Source organism: Tenrec ecaudatus, chromosome 7 (genome assembly GCF_050624435.1).
Source record: "Tenrec ecaudatus isolate mTenEca1 chromosome 7, mTenEca1.hap1, whole genome shotgun sequence".
Classification (NCBI taxonomy): Eukaryota; Metazoa; Chordata; class Mammalia; order Afrosoricida; family Tenrecidae; genus Tenrec; species Tenrec ecaudatus.
This window is the reverse complement of record NC_134536.1, coordinates 122,151,168-122,177,170: the sequence shown is the minus strand read 5'-3', so window position 1 is coordinate 122,177,170 and position 26,003 is coordinate 122,151,168. Positions and strand designations below refer to the sequence as shown.

The 26,003-nt window shown below is 39.1% G+C and overlaps 1 protein-coding gene and 1 non-coding gene across 2 annotated transcripts; one reads left to right on the top strand and one right to left on the bottom strand.

Annotated features, from left to right (window-relative positions):
- The first annotated feature begins 448 nt into the window (after positions 1-448).
- On the top strand, positions 449-612 carry LOC142454046 (U1 spliceosomal RNA). Its single transcript, XR_012785578.1, has one exon. It is a non-coding gene; the product is annotated as a U1 spliceosomal RNA (small nuclear RNA).
- Positions 613-14,568: 13,956 nt separating this feature from the next.
- Positions 14,569-25,620, bottom strand: LOC142452919 (cysteine-rich secretory protein 2-like). Its single transcript, XM_075554076.1, has 7 exons — positions 25,552-25,620; positions 24,060-24,176; positions 23,175-23,262; positions 21,285-21,430; positions 20,782-20,879; positions 18,470-18,558; positions 14,569-15,020 (listed from the first exon to the last, which is right to left on the bottom strand). The coding sequence occupies exons 1-7, from the start codon at positions 25,618-25,620 to the stop codon at positions 14,893-14,895; spliced, it is 735 nt and encodes a 244-aa protein (XP_075410191.1). The 3' UTR covers positions 14,569-14,892.
- Positions 25,621-26,003: the final 383 nt, after the last annotated feature.

Sequence of the window (26,003 nt, the reverse complement as noted above, 5' to 3'; positions counted from 1 at the left end):
TGACATTTTCTACTGCAATTAGCACTGTTTAAGCAGTTATAAATTCCCATAATAATGTTGCAAAATAATCCCCCATGTTTTAATAATAATTTAAATAAAATTCTGCTGAGCATTTAATTTTAAAAAGCAGAAAACACACTAATCCCTTTATACAATAGATTCAATCTGGATTTATATGCATTGTAAATATATGAAAGAATTATATTATCTTTAGCATAATTAAAAATGTAGTTATTCAATTATTTTAACTTTGTATTGTGAACTAGTTGAAAGTTGCCAGAGCAGACCAATTTTCTTTTTCCCCCAAGGTTAGTCTCATATAGTTCACATGTCAAACCATTCAATAGTTCACTCAAGAAGAGTTGTACAATTATGGGTAGGGTTAGGGTTGGGAAAAGAAAATGTGTTGTACAATCATCACAAAATCAGCTTTAGAATATTTTCTTCTATACTTACCTGGAAGGGGAGATACCATGATCACGAAGGTGGTTTTCCCAGGGCGAGGCTTATCCATTGCACTCCGGATGTGCTGACCCCTGCGATTTCCCCAAATGTGGGAAACTCGACTGCATAATTTGTGGTAGTGGGGGACTGCGTTCGCGCTCTCCCCTGAAAAAAGAATATTTTCTTCTTTCTTGTACTCATCAATAATAGCTCCCCATTTCCCCTCAAACTGCCCTGCCATATCTCTAAGGCACCATAAATCCAGTTACTGTCTCTATAGATTTGCCTGACCTGGATCTCATATACAGAAACACACTTTAAAAACTAACCAATAAACTAATGAACAAGAATAACAAAATAAAACATAGTAAACCTCAGTAGAACAGAAAGCAGAAAATGGTAAAAACTAGAATAAATTGAAATGGATCAATCATAAGGGAGATCAAATGATAGGGTACTAAATTTTAACCTAATTGCATCTACAACAATCCACTTTCCAATGCATTCTGCATGGTAGCAAGGCTATGAACGCCATTTGTTCCTAGTCAGAGGGGCTTAATTCACTTATATTTCCCCATCAGTTCTATCAAACAAATCTAGGTAAACTGGGGTGCACACGTTGGTTCAGATAAGAGCTCTGGACAGATAAGAGCTCTGGATTTTAGGACAGATAAAATCCTCAGGAACAGTAGTAGGAGTAGTGATATAAAGAGGGTAGTGAGATGGTGGGGTTTGGGGGAAGGGGAAAAAGGGGAACCCATCACAAATTTGCTTAGGTATCACCTGCTGCTGAGGGGGACAAATAACAGAAATGTGTTGAAGGGTGACAAAGCGACAGTAACAACATATAATTGATCAAAGATTCATGAGCGGAGGAGGGTGAAGGAGGGAGCGGATAAAAGAGTTGATACCAAGGGCTCAAATAGAAAGAAAGTGTTTGGGGAATGTTGAAGGCAACATATGTACAAATATACTTGATAAAATTGAATGATGGAGACTTCTGGGAAGATGGCGACTGATTAACACATACCAGAGGGACTCTGCAGAAAACAGCCCAGAAGAGTTACTAAGAGGGAAATTAAACACTGCTGGATTGCAGGAGAAGCATCATAAAGATAAGTAGGTACAGATCCACAAGTTTTGAGGGACTGGGGGCTTTTGGTTTACCACATTGGAGGCAGGCTAGGGTTTACCCTTAGCCCCATCACTGTCTCAACCACAGCTGGGACAATTTGGAGCTGGTGCAAGGGCTTAAGCTCAACACAGCAACAGTTTGCCACTGCCTTGGGGTAGGGACTAAACTCTTGCAGCCCCATGGGCAGGGATTGGGGCTCACCTATATTGCTACATATATTTCCCTCAATTCTCTATAGCCCCTCACAGTCTCAGTGGGCTTACTTTTATTTTTTTCTACTTTTTTGTCTCTTCCTTGTTTTCTCACACTCCACTGCTGAACCCCAGACCACTCCCCTTAGCCTAGGGCATTTACTCCTGCTCCACAACCAGTTAGGTGAGCTCCACCCTGTGCAGCTACCCCAAGGCTGGGGAAAGCCAGGCTGACCTCTGACAGGGGACACTCCACCCAACTTCTTACAGGGGAATTCCTGCCTGTGTGGCTGGGGAAGCCCCTATTTTACCTCTGTGGGCCCACGTGATTTAGGGAACTTTCTCCCACCTACCTGTGTGCCTCACACGGGCTAGAGCAGCTCGGCCAACACTTGCCAATGTTCCAAGTGGCTGCAGGAACCTCTGCCCAACCTCTGCAGTGATCTACTTAGCCAAGGCAATTCCGCCCACCATTTGTGTTGTTCTACACCAGAGCAGGCAAACCAACAGCCTTCTGGGGCACTCCACAAATAGGGAAGCCACAGATGGATAAAGTGGTAGGCTAATTCCATAGTGAAATTAGTTGTAGGGAGTTCGAAGAAGCGTTCTTGAAAGTCTCCCAAAGAGACCCAGTGCTCTTTGATTCCCTGGAAAATGGCACCTGGATCCTCTAAAACAACACAATGCAAACAGCCATCAGCTCCAACGACCTCAACGAAAATACAGGAGAAACAAAAGGCAATTGCAGAAGATGTCCTGAAGATAACTACATTCATAGGAGAAGCAGACATTGAGCTGCCACCGAAAGAAATGTTCAGACGGCTGGAGCCAAAGTGTGTGAACAAGTAAATGTGGTGAAGAAAGCTGATGGTGCCCAGCTATCAAAAGAGATAGTGACTGGGGTCTTAAAGGCTTGAAGATAAACAAGCGGCCATCTAGCTCAGAAGCAACAAAGTCCACATGGAAGAACACACCAGCCTGAGTGAGCGAGTGGTCCCAAAGGGATCAGTTACCAGGCATCAAAGAACAAAAAATCATATCATTGACTGCACAGCTCCATGATAGGATCGCTGAAGACAAATGGGTGCATAAGCAAATGTGGTGAAGAAAGCTGATGGTGCCCGGCTATCAAAAGAGATAGTGTCTGGGGTCTTAAAGGCTTGAAGGTGAACAAGCGGCCATCTAGCTCAGAAGCAAATAAGCCCACATGGAAGAAGCACACCGGCCAGTGCGATCACGAGGTGCCCAAGGGACCAGGTATAAGGCATCATGCAAAAAAAAAAAAAAAGATATAAGTGTGTGTATGTATGTGTATATATGTGTATATGTATATATGTATATATATATATCATATTAAATGAAGGGGGAAGTGCAGAGTGGAGACCCAAGGCCCAAGTTTCGACCAATGGAGATCCCCTCATAGAGGGGTTTAGGAGAGGAGATGGGTTAATTAGGGTGTGAGGTAGTATCGATGAAGAACACAGCTTTCCCCCGGATCCTGGATGCTTCCTCCCCCCAACTACCATGATCCGAATTCTACCTTGCAGGGCTGGATAGGACAGAGGCTGTACACTGGTGCATATGAGGGTTGGAGGTACAGGGAATCCAGGGTGGATGATACCTTCAGGACCAAGGGTGTGAGGGACGATGCTGGGAGAGTGGAGGGTGAGTGGGTTGGAAAGGGGGAACTGATTACAAGGATCCACATGTGACCTCTTCCCTGGGAGAGGGACAGCAGAGAAGGGGGGAAGGGAGACTCCGGATAGGGCAAGATATGACAAAACAACGATGTATAAATTACCAAGGGCATATGAGGGAGGGGGGAATGGGGAGGGAGGAGGGGAAAAAAAAGAGGACCTGATGCAAGGGGCTTAAGTGGAGAGCAAATGCCTTGAGAATGATTGGGGCAGGGAATGTATGGATGTGCTTTATACAATTGATGTATGTATATGTATGGATTGTGGTAAGAGTTGTATGAGTCCCTAATAAAATGTAAAAGAAGAAAAGAGAAAAAAAATGATTAGGGCAAAGACTGTACAGATGTGCTTTATACAATTGATGTATGTATATATATGAACTGTGAAAAGAATTGTATGAGCCCCAATAAATTGTTAAAATTAAAAAAAAATGTTCAGAAGGCCACTTGGAGTCATATAGGATATGAGGGAATTACAGGAAAGGGATGAAATGATAGAGGAGATAAAGTACATACACCAAAAGGAAATACAAGCGCTTAGGTAGGAGATAACAAAATCCAGTAGCAGACACACGGACCTTGAGAATCAACTGGAGGAAGCAGAGAACCACACCAGTGTTTTAGAGGATAGTCAAACAGACTAACAAACGTGAACAAAAATCAAATAAGAACATCAGAGACTGAAGAAAACTTAAGAGCTATGTCAGATGCTATGAAGAGGTAAAACATTAGAATTATTGGACCACTAGAGGAAGACACAACAAAAAGTCATCTGCAATTATAGTAAGAGAATTCTTGGAGGGAAACTTCCCCAACTTAATGAATGAAAACCAGGCAACCATTCAGGAGGCTGAAAGAACACCAGTTAGATTGAATCCCAAGAAGAAGTTACCAAGGCACATAATAGTTAAACTATCCAACTTTGAGAAAAAGGAGAAAATCATGAGAGTAACTAGGGAAAAACAAGCAATTACATATAAAGGTTCCCAAATAAGAATATGCTCAAACCTATCCACAGAAACTATGAAGAAGAGGAAGGAGTGGAGTAACATATTGCAAAAATTGAAGGAAAACAACGCAAACCCCAAAATACTCTACCCAACCAAATTATAAATCAAGATAGATGGAGAAGTAAGAGTCTTCCAAGACAAAGAATACATTAGAAGAAACCCAGCCCTACAAAAATCCTTGTCGACCCAGTATGGGCAGAAGGACAACATCACCAAGCATAAATAAGAGACCGCTACATAGAACAACCTCATCCAAAAGGCAACAAAGAGAAAAACAGACTCCAAGATAGCATTAGTTTAAGGATGGAATGAAGTCAGGAATGATACACACACACAAATTCACAGCACACTAAGAAAGGAAGGTAAGAAAAGACCCAACACAAAAGGTATAAGATGACATCACAGAGTCCGCAGATGGAGATAATAACCCTGAAAATCAATGGCCTTAACACAGACATTAAAAGGGTGAGGCTAGCAGACTGGCTTAGAAACAAAATCCATCAATGTACTGCCTACAGGAGACAAATCTCAATGCTACAGACAAAAAAGGCTGAGAATCAAAGGCTGGAGAAAATCATACCAATCAAACTGCAATTCAAAAAAAGTAGGGGTTGTGATCATAATCTCGGATAAAATTTCCCTCAAAGTACAAACCATAAAAAGAGATAAGGAGCGACACTATAAAATGCTCAAGGGAACTGTAGACAAAGAACCACTAAGCACTGTAAACATATATTCCTTGAATGATAGACCCAGTGAATATGCAAACCCCAAAAACTAAAAGATGAAAAAAGAAATCACAGCTTCAACAAGTATAGTGGGTGACTCCAATACACTCCTCTCTGAGAAAGATGGATCACAGGGAAAGAAACTCAATAAGGAGGTTAGAGATCTAAACACTACAATTAGACAATTTAACCTGATCAATATTTACAGGGGTTTTCAGCCAAATATAAATAAATAGTGGCATTTTCAAACCCGCATGGCACATATTCAAAGATAAACCACATGCTGGGACATAAGACGACTCTACATATATTTAATCACGCTGATATCATACAGATTTATCTCTCTGACCACTGGAAATCAACAAAAGGAAGACAAAGAAAACAAGAGAAAACAAACTGGAGGTTGAATAACTCTTTGCAAAAGGAGTGCGTACTGGCACAGATCAGAGATGAAATTAGGAAATTTCCAGAAACCAACGAAAATGAGAACACAAAGTACCAAAACTTATGGGACACAGCAAAGGCAGTTATCAGAGGAAATTTCATAGCAATACATGCACACCTGAGAAAGGAAGAGAGACTCATGATTGATATGCTAATACAAACGTTACAAAACCTAGAGCAGAGTCAAAAAAAGAAAGAAAGAAATAATAAAAATCAGGGCTGAGATTCAGGAGAGGGAAAATAAGATAACTATAAGAAAAAATTAATATTACTAAAAGTTGGTTCTTTGAATGGATAAACAGAATAAACAAACCTAACCAAAGAAAGGAGGGAACAAATTTCAATAGCAAGAATGAGGGATCAAAGAGGGGCCGCTACAAAGACCCTAATGAAGTCAAAAGTATAATTATACAGTACTCCAAAGGATTGTACAATGAATTCAACAACTTGGAAGACATGGACAAATTCTTGGAAAAACAATACCTCCCTAGACTATCCCCAAAGGACATCAAGAATCTCAAAAGACCCATAGCAATAGAAGAAATAGACAAGGTTATCAAGGGATTACCAACAAAAAAATCCCCTGGACCAGATGTCTTCACAGGAGAATTCTACCAAGCATTTAGTTAAGAACTAACACCAATCCTACACTAACTCTTCGAGAACGTAGAAAGAGACAGCAAACTTCCAAACTCTTTGTATGAAGTTGTGTTATACAGGGTTCTCTAAAGAGACAAAACCAGATTACTAGTAATTATATATATATTTATATAGATAGAAAGATAAAACAAGAAATTAACTATTAAATTATATACAGATAGATAGACATATAATGCAAGAAATGACCAGTTAAATTATAAAGCAGTACAAATGACTCTGGGCAACTCACTCCTGTGAGAGTGTTGTGAGACACTGTCAGTCCTTTAAGTCTTGAGGGCTGCCAGTTAGTCCTCTGTAGGGAAAGAGCTAGGCTATATCAGCATAGGCAGCAAACAGCAAGGCAGGTCACCAACTGTCAGCCAGGTCAACAACTGTCAGTCCCCAGCTCCAGAGATGTACATTCCAATTGTGTGGTCTTAAAGGTACCTCATCTTACAGCAACAGAGTTCACAGTCTAGGCGTCCCACAGGTATTGTAGCCTGTAAACTGAGGCACAGAACAAGCAAGGCAGCCACACACTGGTACAATGATCAAAGAGCAAGAAACAAGAAAGGTGAGACTCACTGAGCCATTTATCTCTCCGCCCTATAGTTAATCCCACTTGTGTTTATCGGCCAGGGTGGTACAATAAACTAAACTGTCTCAGAAGTTAATATAACTCTGATACCGAAACTGGGCAAGGATTCCACAAGAATTCAGAACTACAGACCAATATCCCTAATGAACATCGATGCAAATATCCTTAACAAAATACTGGCCAATAGAACACAAAATTATATAAAACAAATAATTCACCACGACCAAGTGGGATGCATGCCAAGGATGCAGGATGGTTCAACATATGAAAGACCATTAGTATCATTCACCACATTCATATGAAAAACTATAAGAACCACCTGATAATATCAATAGATGTGGAAAAAGCATTCATCAACATCCAACACCAATTCCTGTTTAAGGCACTCAAGAAGATAGGAATGGAAGGAAAATTCCTCAAGACAATACAAGTGATATAGGAAAAACCAATGGCCAACGAGGTAGATAATGGAGAAAAGACTAACACAATCCCACTGAAAAGGGGGACCAGACAAGGATGCCCCTTGTCCCCACTCTTATTTAATATCCTACTGGAGGTTTTAGCGAACCACATAAGGCAATGAATACACATCAGTTTTTTGTCTGGGGAAGGAAGAGGAAAAACTATCGTTATTTGTAGATTATATGATTTTATATATGGAAAATACCAAAAGCTCCACAAGGGGAGTACTGGAAGCAGTAGAGGAGTTTGGCAGAGTGGCAGGATACAAGATCAACAAACAGAAGTCCATCGGACTACTGTACACATCGGATAAGACCAGAGAAGAGGAGGTAAAAAGGTGGTACCTTCACAGTAGCCAAGCACAAATTGAAATGGCTAGGAATATACCTGACAAAAAGAACAGAAGATCTATATGAAGAAAACTACATACACTATTACAAGAAACCAAGAGTGCCCTCAAAAAATGGAAAAATATCCCATGCTCATGGATTACACGACTCAATATAGTCAAGATATCAGTTCTGCCCAAGGCACTATATAAGTTTAATGCAATCCCGATACAATTGCCCTCATCTTTCTTCAAAGAAATGGAAAAATTGATTACCAACTTCATATGGGGAGGGAAGAAACCCAGGATTAGTAGAGAACTCCTCAAGAAGTAGGACATATGGGGAGGGCTTGTTTTACCTGATTTTAGCACATACTATATAGCCACAGTTGTCAAAACCACATGATATTGGTACAATGATAGATACTCAGACCAATGGAAAAGAACTGAAACCCCAGAAATAAAATAATCAGCATACAAACAACTGATTTTTGATGAGGGCCCAAAAAATATTCAGTGGGATGCAGATGCCCTCTTTACAAGTGGTGCTGGAAAAAATGGATCTCTACCTACAGAAAAATTAAGCAAGACCCTTATCTCATTCCATGGACAAGAATAAACTCAAGGTGGATCACAGACCTTGAAGTTAAACCCCAAATATTAGGGCCAATAATGAGGGAATTGGGACCAATTTTAGAACATTGGCACAGGGAATACATAGGCTATCAGAAATAGGGAAGGACACAAACACAGAGGCTCAAATTAGCAAATGGTTTATACTGAAGATAAAAAACCTGTGTATATTGAAAGAATTCACCAAGATAGTAATAAGAGATGCCACAGAGTGGGAAAACATCGTTAGCAATGACACATCAGACAAAGGCCATATTACTAAAATCTGCAATACTCTGCTAGCTTCCAAAAAGAAAAAAACTTAATTCCCACTGAGCAGGTGGTCAGAGGAACTGAACAGAAGTTTCTCAGGGGCAGAAATACTAAAGGCCAACAAACATATGAGAAAATGTTCCCGATCTTTAGCCATAAGAGAAATGCAAATTAAAACAACAATGAAGACCACCTAACACCCTCAAAGGTAGCCCAATTCAAAAAATCAGAAAACAAGTGTTGGAGAGACTGTGGGGAGGCAGGAACTCTCTTCCACTGCTGGTGGACTTGTAAGTATGTACAGCCACTATGGAAATTGATCAGGTGATATCTAAAACGGATGGAAATAGAGTTACCATACGACCCAGCAATCCCACTACTGGGAATATACCCAGAAGAGGCAAGAACCAAACCAAGACCAGACATCTGTGCTCCAATGTTCATTGCGGCACAGTTCACAATTGCAAGGAGTTGGAAACAACCCAAATTTCCATCAACTGATTAGTGGATTAAAAAACTGTGGTACATATATACAGTGGAGTACTATGCACTGCTAAAAAGCAGTGATGACCGTATGATGCATATCGCTGCATGGGAAGAAGCACTAAAGGACAACTATAGCATAAATCTGCTGAGGTAAGCTTTTAAAAAAATTACAAAAGGGGCAGAGGGAAAAAGCTTCTGTGAGGACCAGGTAGTAGGGCAGGGGTCAGACCAAATCCAGGGATACATATGGTACACAACTAAAAAGGAGGGGGGTTTAAAAAAAAAGGATAGTGGGAGTACAGGGCTCTAACCCACCCAAGGAAAGGGTACTTTTTATATCTCCACAGGGAAAGAGGGACCAGACTTCAACTCAGAGCTCCAAGATGTGAATGCAACATGCCGGCGTGGAGTAGAGAACCAGTGGAGAGGTCTGAGGGGCCAACCCCAATCCCAACTACGTGGACTCCTGCTCCTACCCTCAAAATAATTTATTTCAGAGGACAGCACTGAATCTGCAGTTCTGAGAGAGGGAAATGTCTAATCAGAGCACATGGGAGCAAATGAAGGGGGAAGAAGAGAGAGTGGATCATATCCTGGCCCACTAAGCCTTGAGGAGGCTATTTTGTCTCAGAGCAGCCAATCCACAGAGAAGACCATATGGCCGGACCCACTATGAGATAGGACATCCCTCGCTGAACCACTGCTCTATAGAGGACTACACTGGAGACACAGTGAGAGTATTCTGATCTGATCCCACCACACCTAGGCAAAACACTAAGGGTGTGGAAGAGAACACCAAGGAGAGCAGAGCAATGAAGTCCCCTGGGATTATCAAAAATAGACTTTGGCCCAGGGCTTGATGCCCGAACAGACTTGACTGGAAAACACTCCTAAAAGCCAAAAAACAGTTCTTGAACTAACTACACGTTTTTCTTTCTTGTTGTTTTTTGTTTTGTTTGTTTGTTTTTGTCATTGGCTTGTTGTTGTTTTGTTTTACTTTGTTGCTTGGTTTTGCTCTGTCTTATTTCTGTGGATGTTATTATCTCTGCAGGTCTGCCTAAATAAGATAGGCTAGATGAACAATCTGAAGGAGATACCAGTGGGACCGACAGTTCAAGGGGGGGGCATGGGAGAGGGGAAGGTAGGTGGAAAGGTAGTGGTGTTAACAAACCCAGGGACAGGGCATAAACAAGTGATCCAAATCAGTGGTGAGGAGGGTGTAGGAGGCCTGGTGGGGTGTGACCAAGGATAATGTAACCAAGAGGAATTACTGAATCCCTAATAAAGGCTGAGCATGATAGTGGGACAAGAGGAAAGTAAAAGGAAATAGATGAGCTAGGAGGTAAAGAGCATTTATAGCGGTCTAAAGAAAGGCATGTACATATATAAATATATTTATATGTGAGGATGTGGAAATAGATCTATGTGCATATATGTATAGATTTAGTATTAAGGTAGCAGATGGACATTGGGCCTCCACTAAAGTACTCCCTCAATGCAAGAATACTTTGTTCTATTAGACTAGCATTTCATGATGTTCACCTTCCCGACACAATCGCTGAAGACAAAATGGGTGCACAAGCAAATGTGGTGAAGAAAGCTGATGGTGCCCAGCTATCAAAATATGTAGTGTCTGGGGTCTTAAAGGCTTGAAGGTAAACAAGCGGCCATCTAGCTCAGAAGCAACAAAGCCCACACAGAAGAAGCACATCAGCTTGGGTGATCACGAGGTGTTGAAAGGCTCAGCTATCAGGCATCATAAGAACAAAAAATCATACCATTGTGAATGAGGGGGAAATGCAGAGTGGAGACCCAAATCCCATCTGTAGGCAATTGGACAGTCCCTTATGGAAGGGTCGTGGGGAGGGATGAACCAGCCAGGTTGCAGGGTAGCAACGATGAAACATGCAGCTTTCCTCTAGTTCCTAAATGCTTCCTCCCCACCATCATGATCCCAATTTTACCTTACAAATCTGGCTAGACCAGATGATGTACACTGGTACAGATAGGAACTGGAAACACAGGGAATCCAGCACAGATGATCCCTTCAGGACCAGTGGCGAGAGTGGAGATACTGGGAAGGTGGATGGAGGGTGGCGTGGAAAGGGGGAACCGATTACAAGGATCTACATGTGACCTCCTCCCTGAGGGATGGACAACAGAAAAATGGGTGAAGAGAGATGTCAGACAGTGCAAGATATGACAAGACAATAATTTATCAATTATCTAGGGTTCATAAGGAAGTGGGGAGAATGGAGGGAGGGGAAAATGAGGATCTGATGCCAGGGGCTTAAGTGGAGAGAAAATGTTTTGAGAATGATGAGGGCAATGAATATAGAAATGTACTTTACACAATTGATGTATATATGAATTGTGATAAGAGTTGTATGAGCCCCTATTAAAATGATTAAAAATTGAATGATGGATTGTTATAAGATTTGTAATAGCCCCCCCGATAAAATGATTAAGAAAAATGAAAAAAACATGAAACAGCTTTAAATGAGGTAAAGGGAGATCAAATAATAAGACCCGACATTTGACCTGTTAGCATCTTCCAAAATTGACTTTAAAATGCTATCAACAGACCTGTTCACAAGAGACTTAATCCATGACTGGACATTGCAAAGCGATTTTGGGCTTTCACTGTCATCTACAACCGTCTGCAAACTGTGTGTTCACAATTTAAGCTCTGATGTCAATCACTCCGTTAGATTTAGATTATATCATTTGCAATCCTTGGATTAGAGTCTGGTATGCTTCTTTCATAAGGACTTCCTTGCTGTTTCATTTACATGCCTGTGCTTTTGAAAACAAGCCTTTAAAATCCCAGACTTAATTCTTTCTGATAGCTGGGCACCATCTAGTTTATTCACTGAACTTTGTTAGCGCATCATGCTGATCAGTCTTTCATTGAACAGGTCATATGCATTTTGTTTCATCTCATTGACTGCAATGCTCACAATATAGCATCATTTATTCCAGTTTCTCCCCTTTATTTCATTTTGTTTTGTTGTTTTTTTAAGTAATTTTACCAAGGACTCTTACAGTTCTTATAACATTCCATACATCGATTGTATCAGGCATATTTGTACATATGTTGCCAAAATCATTTTCTACTTGAGCCCTTGGGATAAGTTCTTTTCTTCCCTCCCTCCCCACTCTCACCCTCATAAATCCTTGATATATCGTTGTTTTGTATCTTACACTGTCTGTTGTCTCCTTTCACGCACATTTGTTATTCATCCCCTTTGAGGGGTTCTATATATCTAACCTTGCGATAGGTTCCCCTTTCTCTCTCTTCCCTCTCCCCAACCATCACTCTACCTTCATGATATCGATACTCCCACTACTGTTCCTGAGGGGATGATCTGTCCTGAATTCCATGTGTCAAGAGCTCTTATCTGTACCAATGTGTGTTCTCAGGTCTAGGCAGATTTGTAAGATAGAACTGGGTCATGGTAGTAGGGTAGGGGTGGGGGAAGTATTCAGGAACTAGAGAATGATGTGTGAGTCATCAGTGCTATACTACACCTTGGTTGAACACCTTTTCTTCTAACCCTCCTGTCGGGGGGATGTCCAATTGTCTATAGATGGGCTTTGGGACTCCACTCCAATCCCTCTCTTTTGCATTGATATAGTTTTGGGTCCTTTGATAACTGATACCTCATGATCAGAGAGGCTGGTGTGTTTCTTCCATGTGTGCTTATTTGCTTCCCTGATATATGGCTGCTTGTTTGACTTCAAGCCTTTAAGACCCTAGATAATATATTTTTTGATAGCTGTGCACCATCCGCTCTCTTCACATTTGCTTATGTACCCATTTTTTTCTTCAGTGAGTATGCCAGGAAGATGGATATCAATGTGTTCTTGTGTTCATGGAGGCCTTGAGTAGAGGTCTAAAGTCCATCTGTTATCTTAATATTTAATGTATAATTACATTGGCCTTTATCCCTTTCATTATAAATATATTTACATATATACATGCTTATAGCTATACCTCTATCAATAGCTTTTGCCGATTTCTTTCCTCTATTTCCTTTCACCTTCCTCCGATCTCACTCTCATGCTCACCCTCCATTCAGCTCAGTATTTCCTCTGATACATTGCTCTTGATCAAACCCCATCCGGCATTATATGCCCTCCCCACCACCAATTTTAGATATCTTGTTGAATTATCTCTAAGTTTGTCGGCTCCCCACTCCTCTTTTCCATACCCTCCTCTCCCATGTACCTCCCCAGAACTGCCAGTCCTATTTTTCCCCCTTGGATTGTTCATCCTGCCTATCTTATGTAGATAAACAAAAGGAAAAACAGATTTGTTTTCTTTCCTGTTTTTAGTATTACTTCTTTCCTAACCCTTCTGTACTTTGACCTTGGGTAGAATGTGCCCTTTTGATTTCAGGTTGTTGATTACTCAAAGGTGTGTGCGTACTTCCCTAGTGTTATTTTTCACTTTCCATACTCTCTACTCTTGGGTTGAAAATTGAGCCAGGGGATGAGTGTTCATTTCCACATCAGAACCTAGCCATAAGGGTCATAATTTTGGGAGATCTACCAATCTCTAACTGCCCATTCAACCTGTTCTTTTTGTGATGTTTGAGTTTTGGCCCCTTGATACCATTGAGAGGATATATCAGCTTCAGAATATATAATCTAGCAAAATTAATGAAAGATAAGATTTCAATGAGGATACTATTTGGAAGTGAGCCTGGCTACATTGGGAAATTCAAGATAATTTGGACAGTGGCAAATGTTACAGTACACTATATTATCATCCCCTATTGTCTTTTCTTGGTTGTGAGCATCGTGTTTACCATGATGCCTACTCCAACAGTATGTCTATTGCTGAGATATTGTTGAAAAATATAACATTGTTCTGCCAGAATTACTAACAGTAAAATCAAAGATATATCAAAAGAAGAGAAATGATTTTTTTGTGGAAAGGATCCAAAAGACTAGCACATATGATCTCAACCATGAGCTAAAATATAACAATGACTTATTTCATATCAATGAAACATAACTAAGGCTAGTGAAGTATAGTGAAGTATAGTGCAGTGTTTCATTCTGTGTTGCTTATTATAAGTGGTTGCTTGTTTTCTTGAAAGACTTTATGTGAATATGTTATAAGATTAAGACCTTGTTTTGTTTTCCTTCTCCCTGACCCCGAGTACTTTGGTAGGAAGGAGAGTAGATCAAAATATCTAAATGTAGGCAAACATGGATAAAATGAATAAATAAAATATAATTCTGTGGGGAAATATTGTGGGATTTAGCTCCATGTAATCAATTTCTGTGCTAACTATCTACTGAGGGTTAATTATAAATTCTCTAAAAAATATTGCACGAGAATCACGTTCATGTGATTGCTTAGGCTTATCTTTTATTCAAACTGGTTACATTGACTAAAAGAGGACACCACAGACAAGTTAAGTTTTTGAACTCATTGTTGAGACAGATGAAAAATTATGTAATAAGCATGCCACTGGTGTTACAGTTGGGTTGTTTTTTGTTGTTGTTGTTTTGTTTTTTGAGCATTTTCTTTCTGCAATGGTTCTCCATGACAATCCTGCATTTTGGAGACATAAGTCCTTGGGCAATATTTTCAGAATCCTCAGCTTGATTCATTAGTGTGCTGAATTAATGAAGAGTTTCCTTCCATCTTAGACTGTGTTAGTTAGGTAACTTTTGTAATATTAAACGCAGATGGTGTAGAGTTTGTCATTATTGGGGGTCAAATTTATAACTAACATGTCCAAAATTCTCTCTTGGTGTGTTCCAATGGAATACAAGGAGATGAAATGTACTTTTCTTCACTTAGTTCAGGACAAAGGACAGAGGATTTTTCAGTAAATTTTGTCTTCACATTTACAAGTAGCCTGGCATTTTTCCAGGAGCAACTCATGTTTGCAGCCAGCTTTCTTCTTCAAGTCCTCACAGTTACTAAGGGCATCTTCATACTCACAGCTATTGGCTGTAACAAAAACAGATCAAAACTTCATTATCATTTTCCTCTACCACGCAAGACTTCCCTAAATTAGAAGTTTGTAAAAGGAAGGTAGGAGTTATTTCATTGCTCAATATAAAAATGACAAATTGCCTGACCCTATAACAAGTATCTTTCTATGTTTTTCAGTATAGAAGGGGTACCCCTGAAGAAACAGAATTAACAGATAATACCCATTTTTCCCACTAGGTGAACATCAAGCAACTCGCTCTGAGTTAGTGCACCCAGTGGCACGCCCCAGTAATATACTTTCTGGTCAAAGTGAATTTTTCTGTAAAAGCAGTTTTGCTCTCAAATCTCAGTTTTTGGGATGACCTATTTAAGAGACCAGCATGTGGCTCTGAAATGTTGTTTCCTGCTCAGAAAAAAATATGCAGAAAATGTGGTAATGTTGAACACAGCTTATAAGGGTGGTGCTATGGGAACAACTCAAGTGTACAAGGGGTTTTCTTGTTTCAAAAAAGGTGAATGCCAATTGCCTCATCCTGTAATGTCTGTCAACTTCATGATCAGAAGAAAATGGAAAATGTTGACACACAGTGCATTTGGAGTTCATTTGACCAGGTCAGACTGTTCATCAAGCTTTCTATTTAGGTTCTAAAAAGACAGCATAACAGTGTGTGACCAAAAAAAGACCTGATTTGTGGCAGACAGGAGACTGTCTTTGCCACCATGACAATGCACCTGCTCAAGCAGCTATCTCAGTGCACCAGGTTTTTTGGCAAAAAATACCAGCATGCCTATCTTGTCCTATGCATCTTACCTGATTTCGTCTGTGTGATTTCTTTTTGTTTCTGCAAATGCAGAGGGACATGAAAGTACAGCAATTTGAAGACTTATAAGACGTGAGAAAACAAACAAACAAGTGAGGTGTTGTCAGCCATGCAAACATTAGTTTGAAAAATTCCAAGAACGGAATCACTGCTTTGACAAATGTATTAAGTGAATGAAGATACTTTGAAGGTGATAAGGTTGTGTTGTTAAAAAAATTTAAATAAATATCTCTGGGGAAAAAGATTCCGGTTTTTCGGGTACTCCTCGTACAAAAACCAAGTTGGGTGAATCTAGAGAGCCAGTAACTAGAATAAGGATTCCTGGCAGGTATGGCATGAGAGGGAGGGTGTAATAGGTTGCTCAATCAAGGAGTACAAGAAAGAAAAAAATGTCTTCAAATCAACTGGCTTAGCCACTATGTAATACTGCTTAATATAACTGAACTATTGAATGGTTGTCTGGATTATGTCCTAATAAAATGATTTGAAAAACAAAATGATTTGAAAAAACTTCACTTAATTCACATTTTTTTTAAAGGAGGGTAGGATTGAACGAGCAAATTAGTGTCACACTCTATTGGTCATATCACGTCTTGAGGGATATACTTTAGTTGAGCTCATTGATAAAGTAATTTTTTTTACTTTGGACTCGGTCATATACCTCTAATATGAATCAGCTTTCCTACCTGAGCATAGAGTAAAATGATGTGATTAAACGCCTGCACTAGTAGGCAGCACTAGTCATGGGGAGCGATTCAGATAGAACTTGATTTAAATTAAAGAGGAGGAATCACTTCCTCCGTCTCATTAGTCACCATTCAAATATCCAAAGTCTACCTGGAGCTAGGATCTGTAATACACTCAACACCGATAGGGAACATGGTGGCCATAGACTGACATCATCAGACTTTTCTTCAGTATCTTTATAGGAAGAGAGGATGTAAGTTACAAGTAAAAGGGGCATTCTCATATTTTCTTTTCCCCCCACTGTATCTTCCTATAAAGATACAGAAGAAAAGTCTGATGACATCAGAGTCTTAGGCTATGCTGTTCCCTATAAGCTTTGTTTAAGATACCCAAAGGACTCCAAATTCAACCAAATATAAAACTAAGCTTCTTCCATTACAGAAGAGTCTGACATGGGTCAGCTCTCTCTCAAAGTAATTGAACCGGTATTCCTGAATATACAGTAATTCAAACCAAAAAAATTAGTCAAACTTCTACTTTTTCCAGTACTCAGCAAGCACAAATAAGGAACACTGTTTATTTGGCTTCTTCTCTTACTCTTAAATCTGCCCATCCTCTTCATCTTTTTTTTTTTTTTGAGTAATGTAGTAACAACCATTTAAAAAAGTCATATTATTTAACAGTTTCTAATTGTTCCTTATTATTATTACTGGAAAGCTCTTCATAAAACTCAATTCTGACTCTGCCACTCTCCTGTTTGAATTCTTTCAATTGACTGTTATTAAAGGAATAAATTATTTGGTGATACATAACTGTAGTATCATCGATATTATGGCTGCAACATTTGAGAGCTAGAGCGTACTAACTAAAGTTCATGCATCTCAAAGATTCAAGTCTCAGAGAGGGGTCAAGGTTTTGTGCATAGTGATTTTTAATAAAGGTATTCAAGTACAGAAAACTGATGTCTTATTTTTCTTCATCTATGCTATTCTGCTTTGTTTTGGAACAGTTTTTTTATTGCATACAGATTAGCTTTCGAAAGTTAAAATCTGCCCAAGAACTACTGTCCAATTACACATCCATGGATCACATAAGTTAAATACTTTGATTTTAATTACACTCTATGAAAAGGTGGGGAACTCAACCTGAAGCGCTCATTCACACAAAACTGCACTCAGGTTTGGTATGCCATTCCAGACAAAAGGCATCCTGCTGGTGTAGCTGTCATGAGCTCTGCTTCCAGGCAAAACAGTGTGCAGTTCAAAACCACCAGCCACCCTGCAGAAAAGATGGCGCTTTCTACGCCCATGAATAATGACAGTTCTCAGAGGGGCAGTTCTGCCGTGTCCTGTACGGTTTCCAGGAGTTGGCATTGACTCAATGCCTTTTTAAAAATTTTCTCATCTAATTCCCTTTTTGTGGTCTCACATCTTCAGATTCACATGTTTTGATTTTCCAAAATAGCATGTTTGGTAACGTGATACTAACTTTGAATTAATGATGATTTTCTTTTTTTTTTTTTGAATTAATGATGATTTTCATCTGGAATACGGACATGTATGCTAAGGTTAAAGGGCTCAGCATTGTTACAAACACACACTGATGGTAGATTTTTCTCTACATTACATATGGTAATACACCTTGCATTATAATTAATATGTAGATAATTGATGTGGATAAAAGATCTCCTTAAACACACCTTGTTGATAAATATTTTTCTCTTCAATATATAGTTATTGGTTACAGTATATACTCATACAGAAGCCGGACTTTTCAGCACATTTTTTATGCAATTTCTGTGGTAAAATTAGGTGCCTTGACTGATATTTGGGTCGGCTTATACTTCAGTATACATGGTACTTTCAGGATATTGCTTACTTTAAAAAAAGAAAACATAAAATATTTTAAAGAGAAAGCATATCGCCTCTATTTTAATAAGAAATGCTGCAAACTTACTGCACAGTCCATTCTCACAGTTCCCGGGGCAGCTGGCGCAAGGTGTTCCTTGTTTGTAAGGAGTTGCCTTTAGGATGACATTATTACCACTAAAATTTGATATAGAAATATATATTTTTCAATGTGCTCTTTAGTTCACAGCTCAAGATTAGCATCAATCATGAAATATTCATAATTATCTTTAATATTTTAATTATGTCCCCAAACCTGAACATTTTAAATTTGCAACATATAATTCAGACAACAATTCGATGTGGAAGAATGCTTTACCCATTGGTCTATAGGCTTAACTGTATCCTCATAAGCTCTTGAACTGCACCTCCTACTGTTTAGCATGTTAAGTCATCTCTAAATTTCCTATCCAATAGAATCCAATAGCTCTTGATGCTCCCCTCTTAAGTCTTTGAAGGATTGTAAAACCACTTAATTGCTATCCTTCCTCTCCCCCTCTCCTAAGCTCTTTGTTCAGAGGTTGATTGAATCTGTGGATACAAAAACCAAGGATACAGAGGAGAGACTGTATATTTCAACATAGCAACACTCCGTAGATTTATCAAGTTTCTATGGAAGTGCAGCTTAAAGAGCTGGCTAAGGTTAAGTCATATCAGTTAGGAGAACATCCTGTGGATACCAGGTTAAAGGTGAAAGTATGGAATGTACTACTCAATGTTATGCTGTTTATGAAAATTATATACTTTCTATACTCTGATACATTTCTGTACTTGTATGACCTATTTCTAAATTTCTACATTTTATGGGGTGTAGTAATGGAGTTTGGGTGACATAGTGGCTAAGGGTTGGGCTACTAACTAAGGATTTTCACTTTGAACCCACCAGCTTTTGCAAGGAGAAAGATATGGCAGACTGCTTCTATCAAGATTACAACCTTGGTAACTTACAAAGGACGTTCTATTCTATCAAAGCGGTTTCTGGGAGTTTAGAGTCAACGCGTCAAAAATGGGGGGAGATGGCGTAGTAATTTTTTGATGGTATGTTGGGTGCATGTGGGATGGTCCTTAGGGATATATTGAGTTTCTAGAGGGTGTGTGTGTGTGTGTGTGTGATAGTTTTGATAGCAGAAAAGTGAAAATTAAGTGAAAAAAAGTTTCATTAACACCAATCTCCAGGTGAGCTGAATTTACAGTGACTAGTAGGCACTGCATTGATGATCCTTATCCTATTGCTCAAATCTCAGTAGTGCCCCATAGGCCATGTGCGCAAAGTAATACAGATTAACTTTGCTCTCAGCATTGTGTGTACATCATTAATAGTGAGAGCTGTAAAAGTATTCTGGAAGACCTCTCATTATTTATTCTCCCATTTCAATTGTCGCCTTCAGATAGCCCCCTCTCACGGATGGATAATGAGTTTGTGTATATTTCCTAACTCCTCCCTCCTCTCAATTTCTCCACTAAACTCCAATATGTGATAGCTTAAAATATGACTTTGAAGGTTACATATTTAATATAAAAGCCCCACATCCCCTGCATTATCTATTCTTCAAAATAAATAACATACGCACCTTGTTATTGTTTTTGTCAGCCCTATGTGCCTCTTGTGGTCAGAAAGTGTAAAATTTTTAGAGACTATCACACCCACCTATATCTTTAGGGTTGATACATACTCATAGAATTTATGGGTCACTTTTAACCTATTGCTCAAGGGAGGGAATGATTCTAGCTGTAAATCATTATCCTGAGAAATATCTTACTCTGGAGTTTAAAATATCTGACTATTCTAATGATTAAGATAGTATTTTGTCTATAATTTTTGGGTACTTTCCTAAGCTGAACATTGTGACTAGTCAACAGTTAGAGAGGTTTTCTATACCAAGGCACTTATGGAAGAAGTATTCTCTTTCACTTTTCTTACCTGAGTCTAATGTCATAAAGGGATGGGAACACTACTGTATGTCATGTCACTCCTTTTTGCTACCCCTAACTTCCAGCCCAGCCTAACCATTAAGCCATCGAAAATCATCACACTCTAAAACTGAAGGCAACAAGAACTGACCAAAACCACTCTAGAGAACTGCATCCTAGATTGTGCTGGTGGAATAACCAAGAACTAATAGAAGGTAACTAAGAGACCTTGTAAATCATTCTTAGGTATTAATAAAAGAGTGAGTCATATACTTTTATATTTGGAACTGGAGACCGGTCTTCTTTCTTACCAACGTCTCAACTTAAAATGACAGCAGCTCCTCCTTACCCGAAATACCTTTCATTCTAGTTTATGAGAAATGCTATATATTAAATTACATACTGACATTAGCATGATCATTAATAGTGAACTCAAAGGTGTACACTTACGTGGGACAATATTGGCAAACATAGAAGTATTTAAGATGGTCTTGATTGGGACAGAAGGCAATTCCACACCCAACACGGTAAGAGGAGTACCACACAACCTACACACCCACATAAGGACAGGTGTCAGAGTGTTAGAAAAGAGGCAATAGATTTTTTTAAAATACAAATGTCAACAGAAAGGTTATTGATGGTATTTGTTGTTGATTTTGCTGCTGTTGTTGTTGTTAGACAGCTTAGGATGTTATTTAAATTGCTGACTCAAAGTCATAGCCATTTAAATGTCTTCATGTACATTGATGACTTTACACAGAGGTTTGAAGAACATTGCTATATTAGACTCTCCTAATCATTTTGGTGGTACTTTATCGGTGCTCATTGAACGTTTCCTAAGTTGAATATTGTACACATATTCAACATTTAGAGAATTTTGGTTGGTCAACATTTAGAGAATTTTTCTATGCCAAGGTATTTATGGACGAGGTATTTTCATTCACTCTTGTTACCTGAGTATAATGTCCAACAACTGCATTGGGAGTCCTTGGACCTACATTATAAGTAAAATCTTCACTCTCAGCAAACCAACTTTGGATTGCAGTTGTCCAGGATGTAGGGTCAGATGACATATAGAGATTTTCTCCACATTTTGTATCTGTATTAAATATATATATAAGCAAAAAAGCGTACAATGGCAAAAGAAATCAACCATATCCACACAAAGTTCCTGCCCTTCCAACAGTGTGTCTGTGTTTGCTATTGTTTAGTATAGCCAGCCAAAAAACCTGATGGCCTGCTAACTTCAAGGTCATTGGTTCTAACACACCAGCCTCTCTGTGAGAGGAAGTTGAGGCTCTCTGCTCCTGTGAAGATTTACAGTCTCTGAGGCTCTCTTTAGGATTCCTATGAGATAGAGCTGACTCCGTAGCTATAGGAAGTACAAAGAAGGGGTGTCTGCTTCTCCTCAGCTATAAAGTTAAAAGGAAGTCAGTTGTGCCCAGTTCTTTGATAATGAAGGCTGGGTGTGACATGAAAAGCTTTTCGCAGGCCACCCTTTCCCTTTGCCTTGAAAGATTACATTCCATCCTTCCAGGCTGGTCCAAAATGCATTTCTTTACGTGTTAAATGGTTGACATGTTAAATGGCCTCTGGTATGCTCAGGTTTGCATGGGGCCACCCCTGAAGGTAGAGACAACCCCTACACTTTCTCTTCTGTTCTTACCCACCCTCACCAGAGATTTTCCAACTGTAGAAAACTGACCAAAATTTTAGGGTGATGTATTTTGGAAATTTGGGGGGGTGTGGGCACAGAGTCCATTTTTAAAAGCCTTAAGAGCAGAGGACAACAGGAGGGACATTTATCTAAGTTGATCAACTCAAACCCACTGTGTCATTCAGTCAGTTCTGACTCATAGCATCCCTAGGTAGGGTTCCCAAGGCTGCAAATCTTAAGAGCTGGCAACCTCATCTTTCTCCAGAAAAGACACTGGTGGGTTTGAACTGTTGGCATTGCAGTTAGCAGCTCAAAACTTACCCAACAGTCCTTCTCAGAACTCCTAAAATTTCCAGCACTTTAAAGTTCCTCACTTTTAACAGAGTGAAGTTCTCACTCTTCTAAAGAGTAGTATTTGCTTTTCCTTCTTTGAAAGGTTTCCATATTACACAGGTTCTGACTTTCACAATTCTTATGTAACTTTTCATGCATACACTTGATTAATATTATTATCATTGTCACTTATTGGTAGCTTTTTCTTGTGTTTCTTTTAATGCAATTGCATCTGCTATCACAGGCACCCAGGGCGTACAATGCACTTGGCATTTTGATGCCAACAAAAAATTATCTTACGTAAAAATTAAATTAATTTACTCATAATGTTCATACTGATTTTAAAAGATGTTAAACATTTTAGAGAAAAATTCAATAACACTTCAACAAAGTAAAACATTTTTCTCTATGTATACAAAAGCAAACAAACACACGCCATCTTTTCAAAACCCAGGAAGAATACAATCACATTTAGGGCAGTGTGTAAAAATGTCACAAAGCCTCTTTCCGTATTCCCAAAATCTGACACTGCTTTCTGGTTATGTTACTATGTAAGTCACCTTTTCCCTGACTCCCTATTTTCTAAGCTGTAAATTTGAAAAACAAAATATGGTACATGACCTGTTATATTCATGAGCTGATGGAGAGGTAATGGATGTGAAAATATTTCTAAAATCTAATCAACAGGAACAAAATGCTGTTTTGTAATTCTTGCCTCACAAACTATGATTTCAAAAAGATTGAAATATAAGCAACATTATCCGTAGCTTTTCTTAATGTCATAGAAGGGTCTATTATTATTTTATGTCTTCATGTACTTAAGAACACAACAAATAGTCACTGGTTTACATACTAGTTTTCCGATCATCTGGATGACTGTGTTGTAGGGTGCACTTGTTGGCCCACTTTTGAGCATTTGCCATTGCATCTCTGCTCCATTCCTAAATGTCACCAAGAGGGAGGAAAATCACATCAACTTCATGACATAACCACAGTAAAACACATGGTTATACCCAGCAGCCTAGCAGACTGATTTGCAATATTTTAAAACATCTGTGGAGGTCTCATTCAATTATCATGACTCTTAAGTTGGTTTTGTTATTGGCTTCCCCACCTCTGATGTGTCTGTTTCTGCATTGTGCCAGTTCCCACACCACCAGCAGTCCATGGATGGTGTGTCTACGGAGCAGAACAATCAAAGACATCTCTACCACGTTTTGAGTACTTATTAACACAATAGCCACATCTATTAGTTTTCAATCATGGTCTTATCCTGAATCCTGACAAGCACGTGGAGCTATTCTCACTATTTTCTCAAGGGCGTTTACATCATTCCCAATCTCTTTTATAATCCAGGACACACATAGGTGAAAGACGTAGCTTTTACAACTGTTCAGTGAAGTCAACTGGCATTTACTCTAATTGACATTGTTCTTAAAGGAAAAGGGAATTTCTAGATCTGAAACTGGGTGGGTAATAGACAGACTATTGTAGTGCTAGATACCCAAATAATTGCATGCTGGATACCCAAAGATTTGACTTCTGGTTCTGCCTCCCCAGCTTCATAGCCTTGCAACCTAGAGAGTTTACCAGCCCATTTATAAAATGAAAAGATGGAACTCTCTTCTGCCCATATAATAGCTAAAGCAAAATAGCAAAATTAAAATAGAACTTCATAAATCACAAAGTTAGTCGCAACTGTTGCAGCACATCACTTGCTGTATTGTTGCCCTCTTACCATCTTCAGCATGTTGCTGGCAGGTGGAGAGACGCCCCTCCTTAGTTCATTGTGTTTATTTACAATTTCCTTTTGGATTGATGATTGGGTGGTTAACAGAGCAGCAAAAGCTGGATCCTAAAGAGAAATAAAATTGGAGCTATTTTTCACACATTTGAAGCTTGTAGATGATGGTCGATAAGTTCATTCAAATAAACAGAGATCACTTTTTAAAAATGTTCAGTTGAAGCCAATATGAGTTGTTAGGGTTGTAAATAACTCAGGGTCAAAGCTATGATCTTTAAGTAGCATAGATAGAGTTTGAAATTTTGAGAGTGAGGATGTAATTCACAGCATGACAAACTCCTGACCTGAGGGCACAAATGCCAATTTCTGTTTTTGCGGCAGGCTTCAATATTTTCCCAGACATATTAGTATTAATAACACTTTGTACCACAAAGGTGCATGATAGAAACCATTAAGAAATGCACATTCATACTTGATCAGGATGCAGCAAGAGGTAGTAAGGCAAGTGATTCATTCTAGATTTTAAAGGGGGCTTTGACTTCACAAGATGTTTGGTGTTAGCGAAAGAATGCTTAAAAATCAGTTCAAGTGCATGTCTAGTATTTAGTGTCCTAGCAAAATGAGGCCACCATTTTGTAGCAAAATTTCAGGTGACTGTTTTGCAAAACTAAACCTCGAGGCAGTTTGCAGGGAGGGAAGTCTTACAGTTAGTGAACTATTGCTGACTTTGTTCTTCGAATCAACAAATATAAAATAAGGTACTCAGATATTTATACTCTGGGTTTATCTGTGTGTGTGTGTGTGGTGGTCATGTCTAGGCTGGGGTGGAAGTGTAGAAGGGGTGAAGTCATAGTGCGGGCATGGTTGGTACAAAGTACTTTATTTACTGACATGTGTGTATATGGAGATTACAAGGTTTTAGAAGCCAATTTTAAGCCTAACCTAAGAGACTTTGACATTCTCCTGACCACATGTTGTAAAAGCTACTACATTTCTTCACGTCATTACAAACACTGTGATCATAGTTCTTATCACATGGTTTTGCCTTTCTCTACTTGTGAGTCTATTTCTCCTGCCTGCTGATAGGTTTCTGAGTTACCAGAAACAGCTGCCATCTACTTGACTCCAACTTCTGTCCACTCTAAGTGTGTCAGAGTAGAACTGGGCCCTATGGGGTTGTTTTCATTGGCTGAGTGTTCAAAAATAGATCAGCAGACCTGTCTTTCAAAGTGGTCTAGGCAGATTTGTACCTCCAACCTTTCCATTAGCCGATGAGTATGTCAACCATTTACACCTCCAGACACGCCACTTAGTTTGTGGTTATTTGTTGTGGCATCTCTAATAGCCCAATACAGGAATTAATGGTATATCCAAGGATTATTTCATCGTAGGCTCAATTCTTCCACTCTAAATGGTATACCGAGGGGCATGCATCCTACAAAGCTCTCTGGATAGCTCTGAGAAGATTTTGCGTCATTCACCTTACCTTTCCTTCAGCAGGTAAAGGTGGAAGCAAAACAGTAGCCAGAAACAACATCACTGGGAACAGAGCCATTGCTGAAAAGTAAATGAGAGAGAGTAGAGATTTGCACGGAAACATTATGTAATGCTAAGAGTGGGGAAATATACCCCAAAGGATTCATTGTTATCTCTAATAACTATGATTTGCAAATTCATTAATAATGTAATAAAATTAGGAAAAAATTAACTAAATAATGTAAAATAATTGCCCCTCCATGGTGCTAGTAAATTCGTAGTTGTGTCAACCATGCCTATTCTGACAGGACAGTGAAAAACAAACTGAAGACTTTATCTTCTGCCCTTGCGGTAGACCTATAAAGACTAGAGGCATTCTAGCTTCTCTCTACCCAGGACTCTTGCCCTATCCATATTATAAAAACATTTTTTAAAAGAAAATATTTATTGTCAATTATAGGC

What these genes read in the sequence shown, in the direction of transcription:
- LOC142452919 (XM_075554076.1), bottom strand. Translation starts at nt 25,620, where the DNA reads ATGGCTCTGTTCCCAGTGATGTTGTTTCTGGCTACTGTTTTGCTTCCA. An exon ending in CCAGCAACATGCTGAAGATG is followed by an intron (nt 23,263 to 24,059) that starts GTAAGAGGGCAA and finishes GGTGACATTTAG; the next exon opens with GAATGGAGCAGAGATGCAAT. An exon ending in GTTTGCCAATATTGTCCCAC is followed by an intron (nt 18,559 to 20,781) that starts GTAAGTGTACAC and finishes ATCAAATTTTAG; the next exon opens with TGGTAATAATGTCATCCTAA.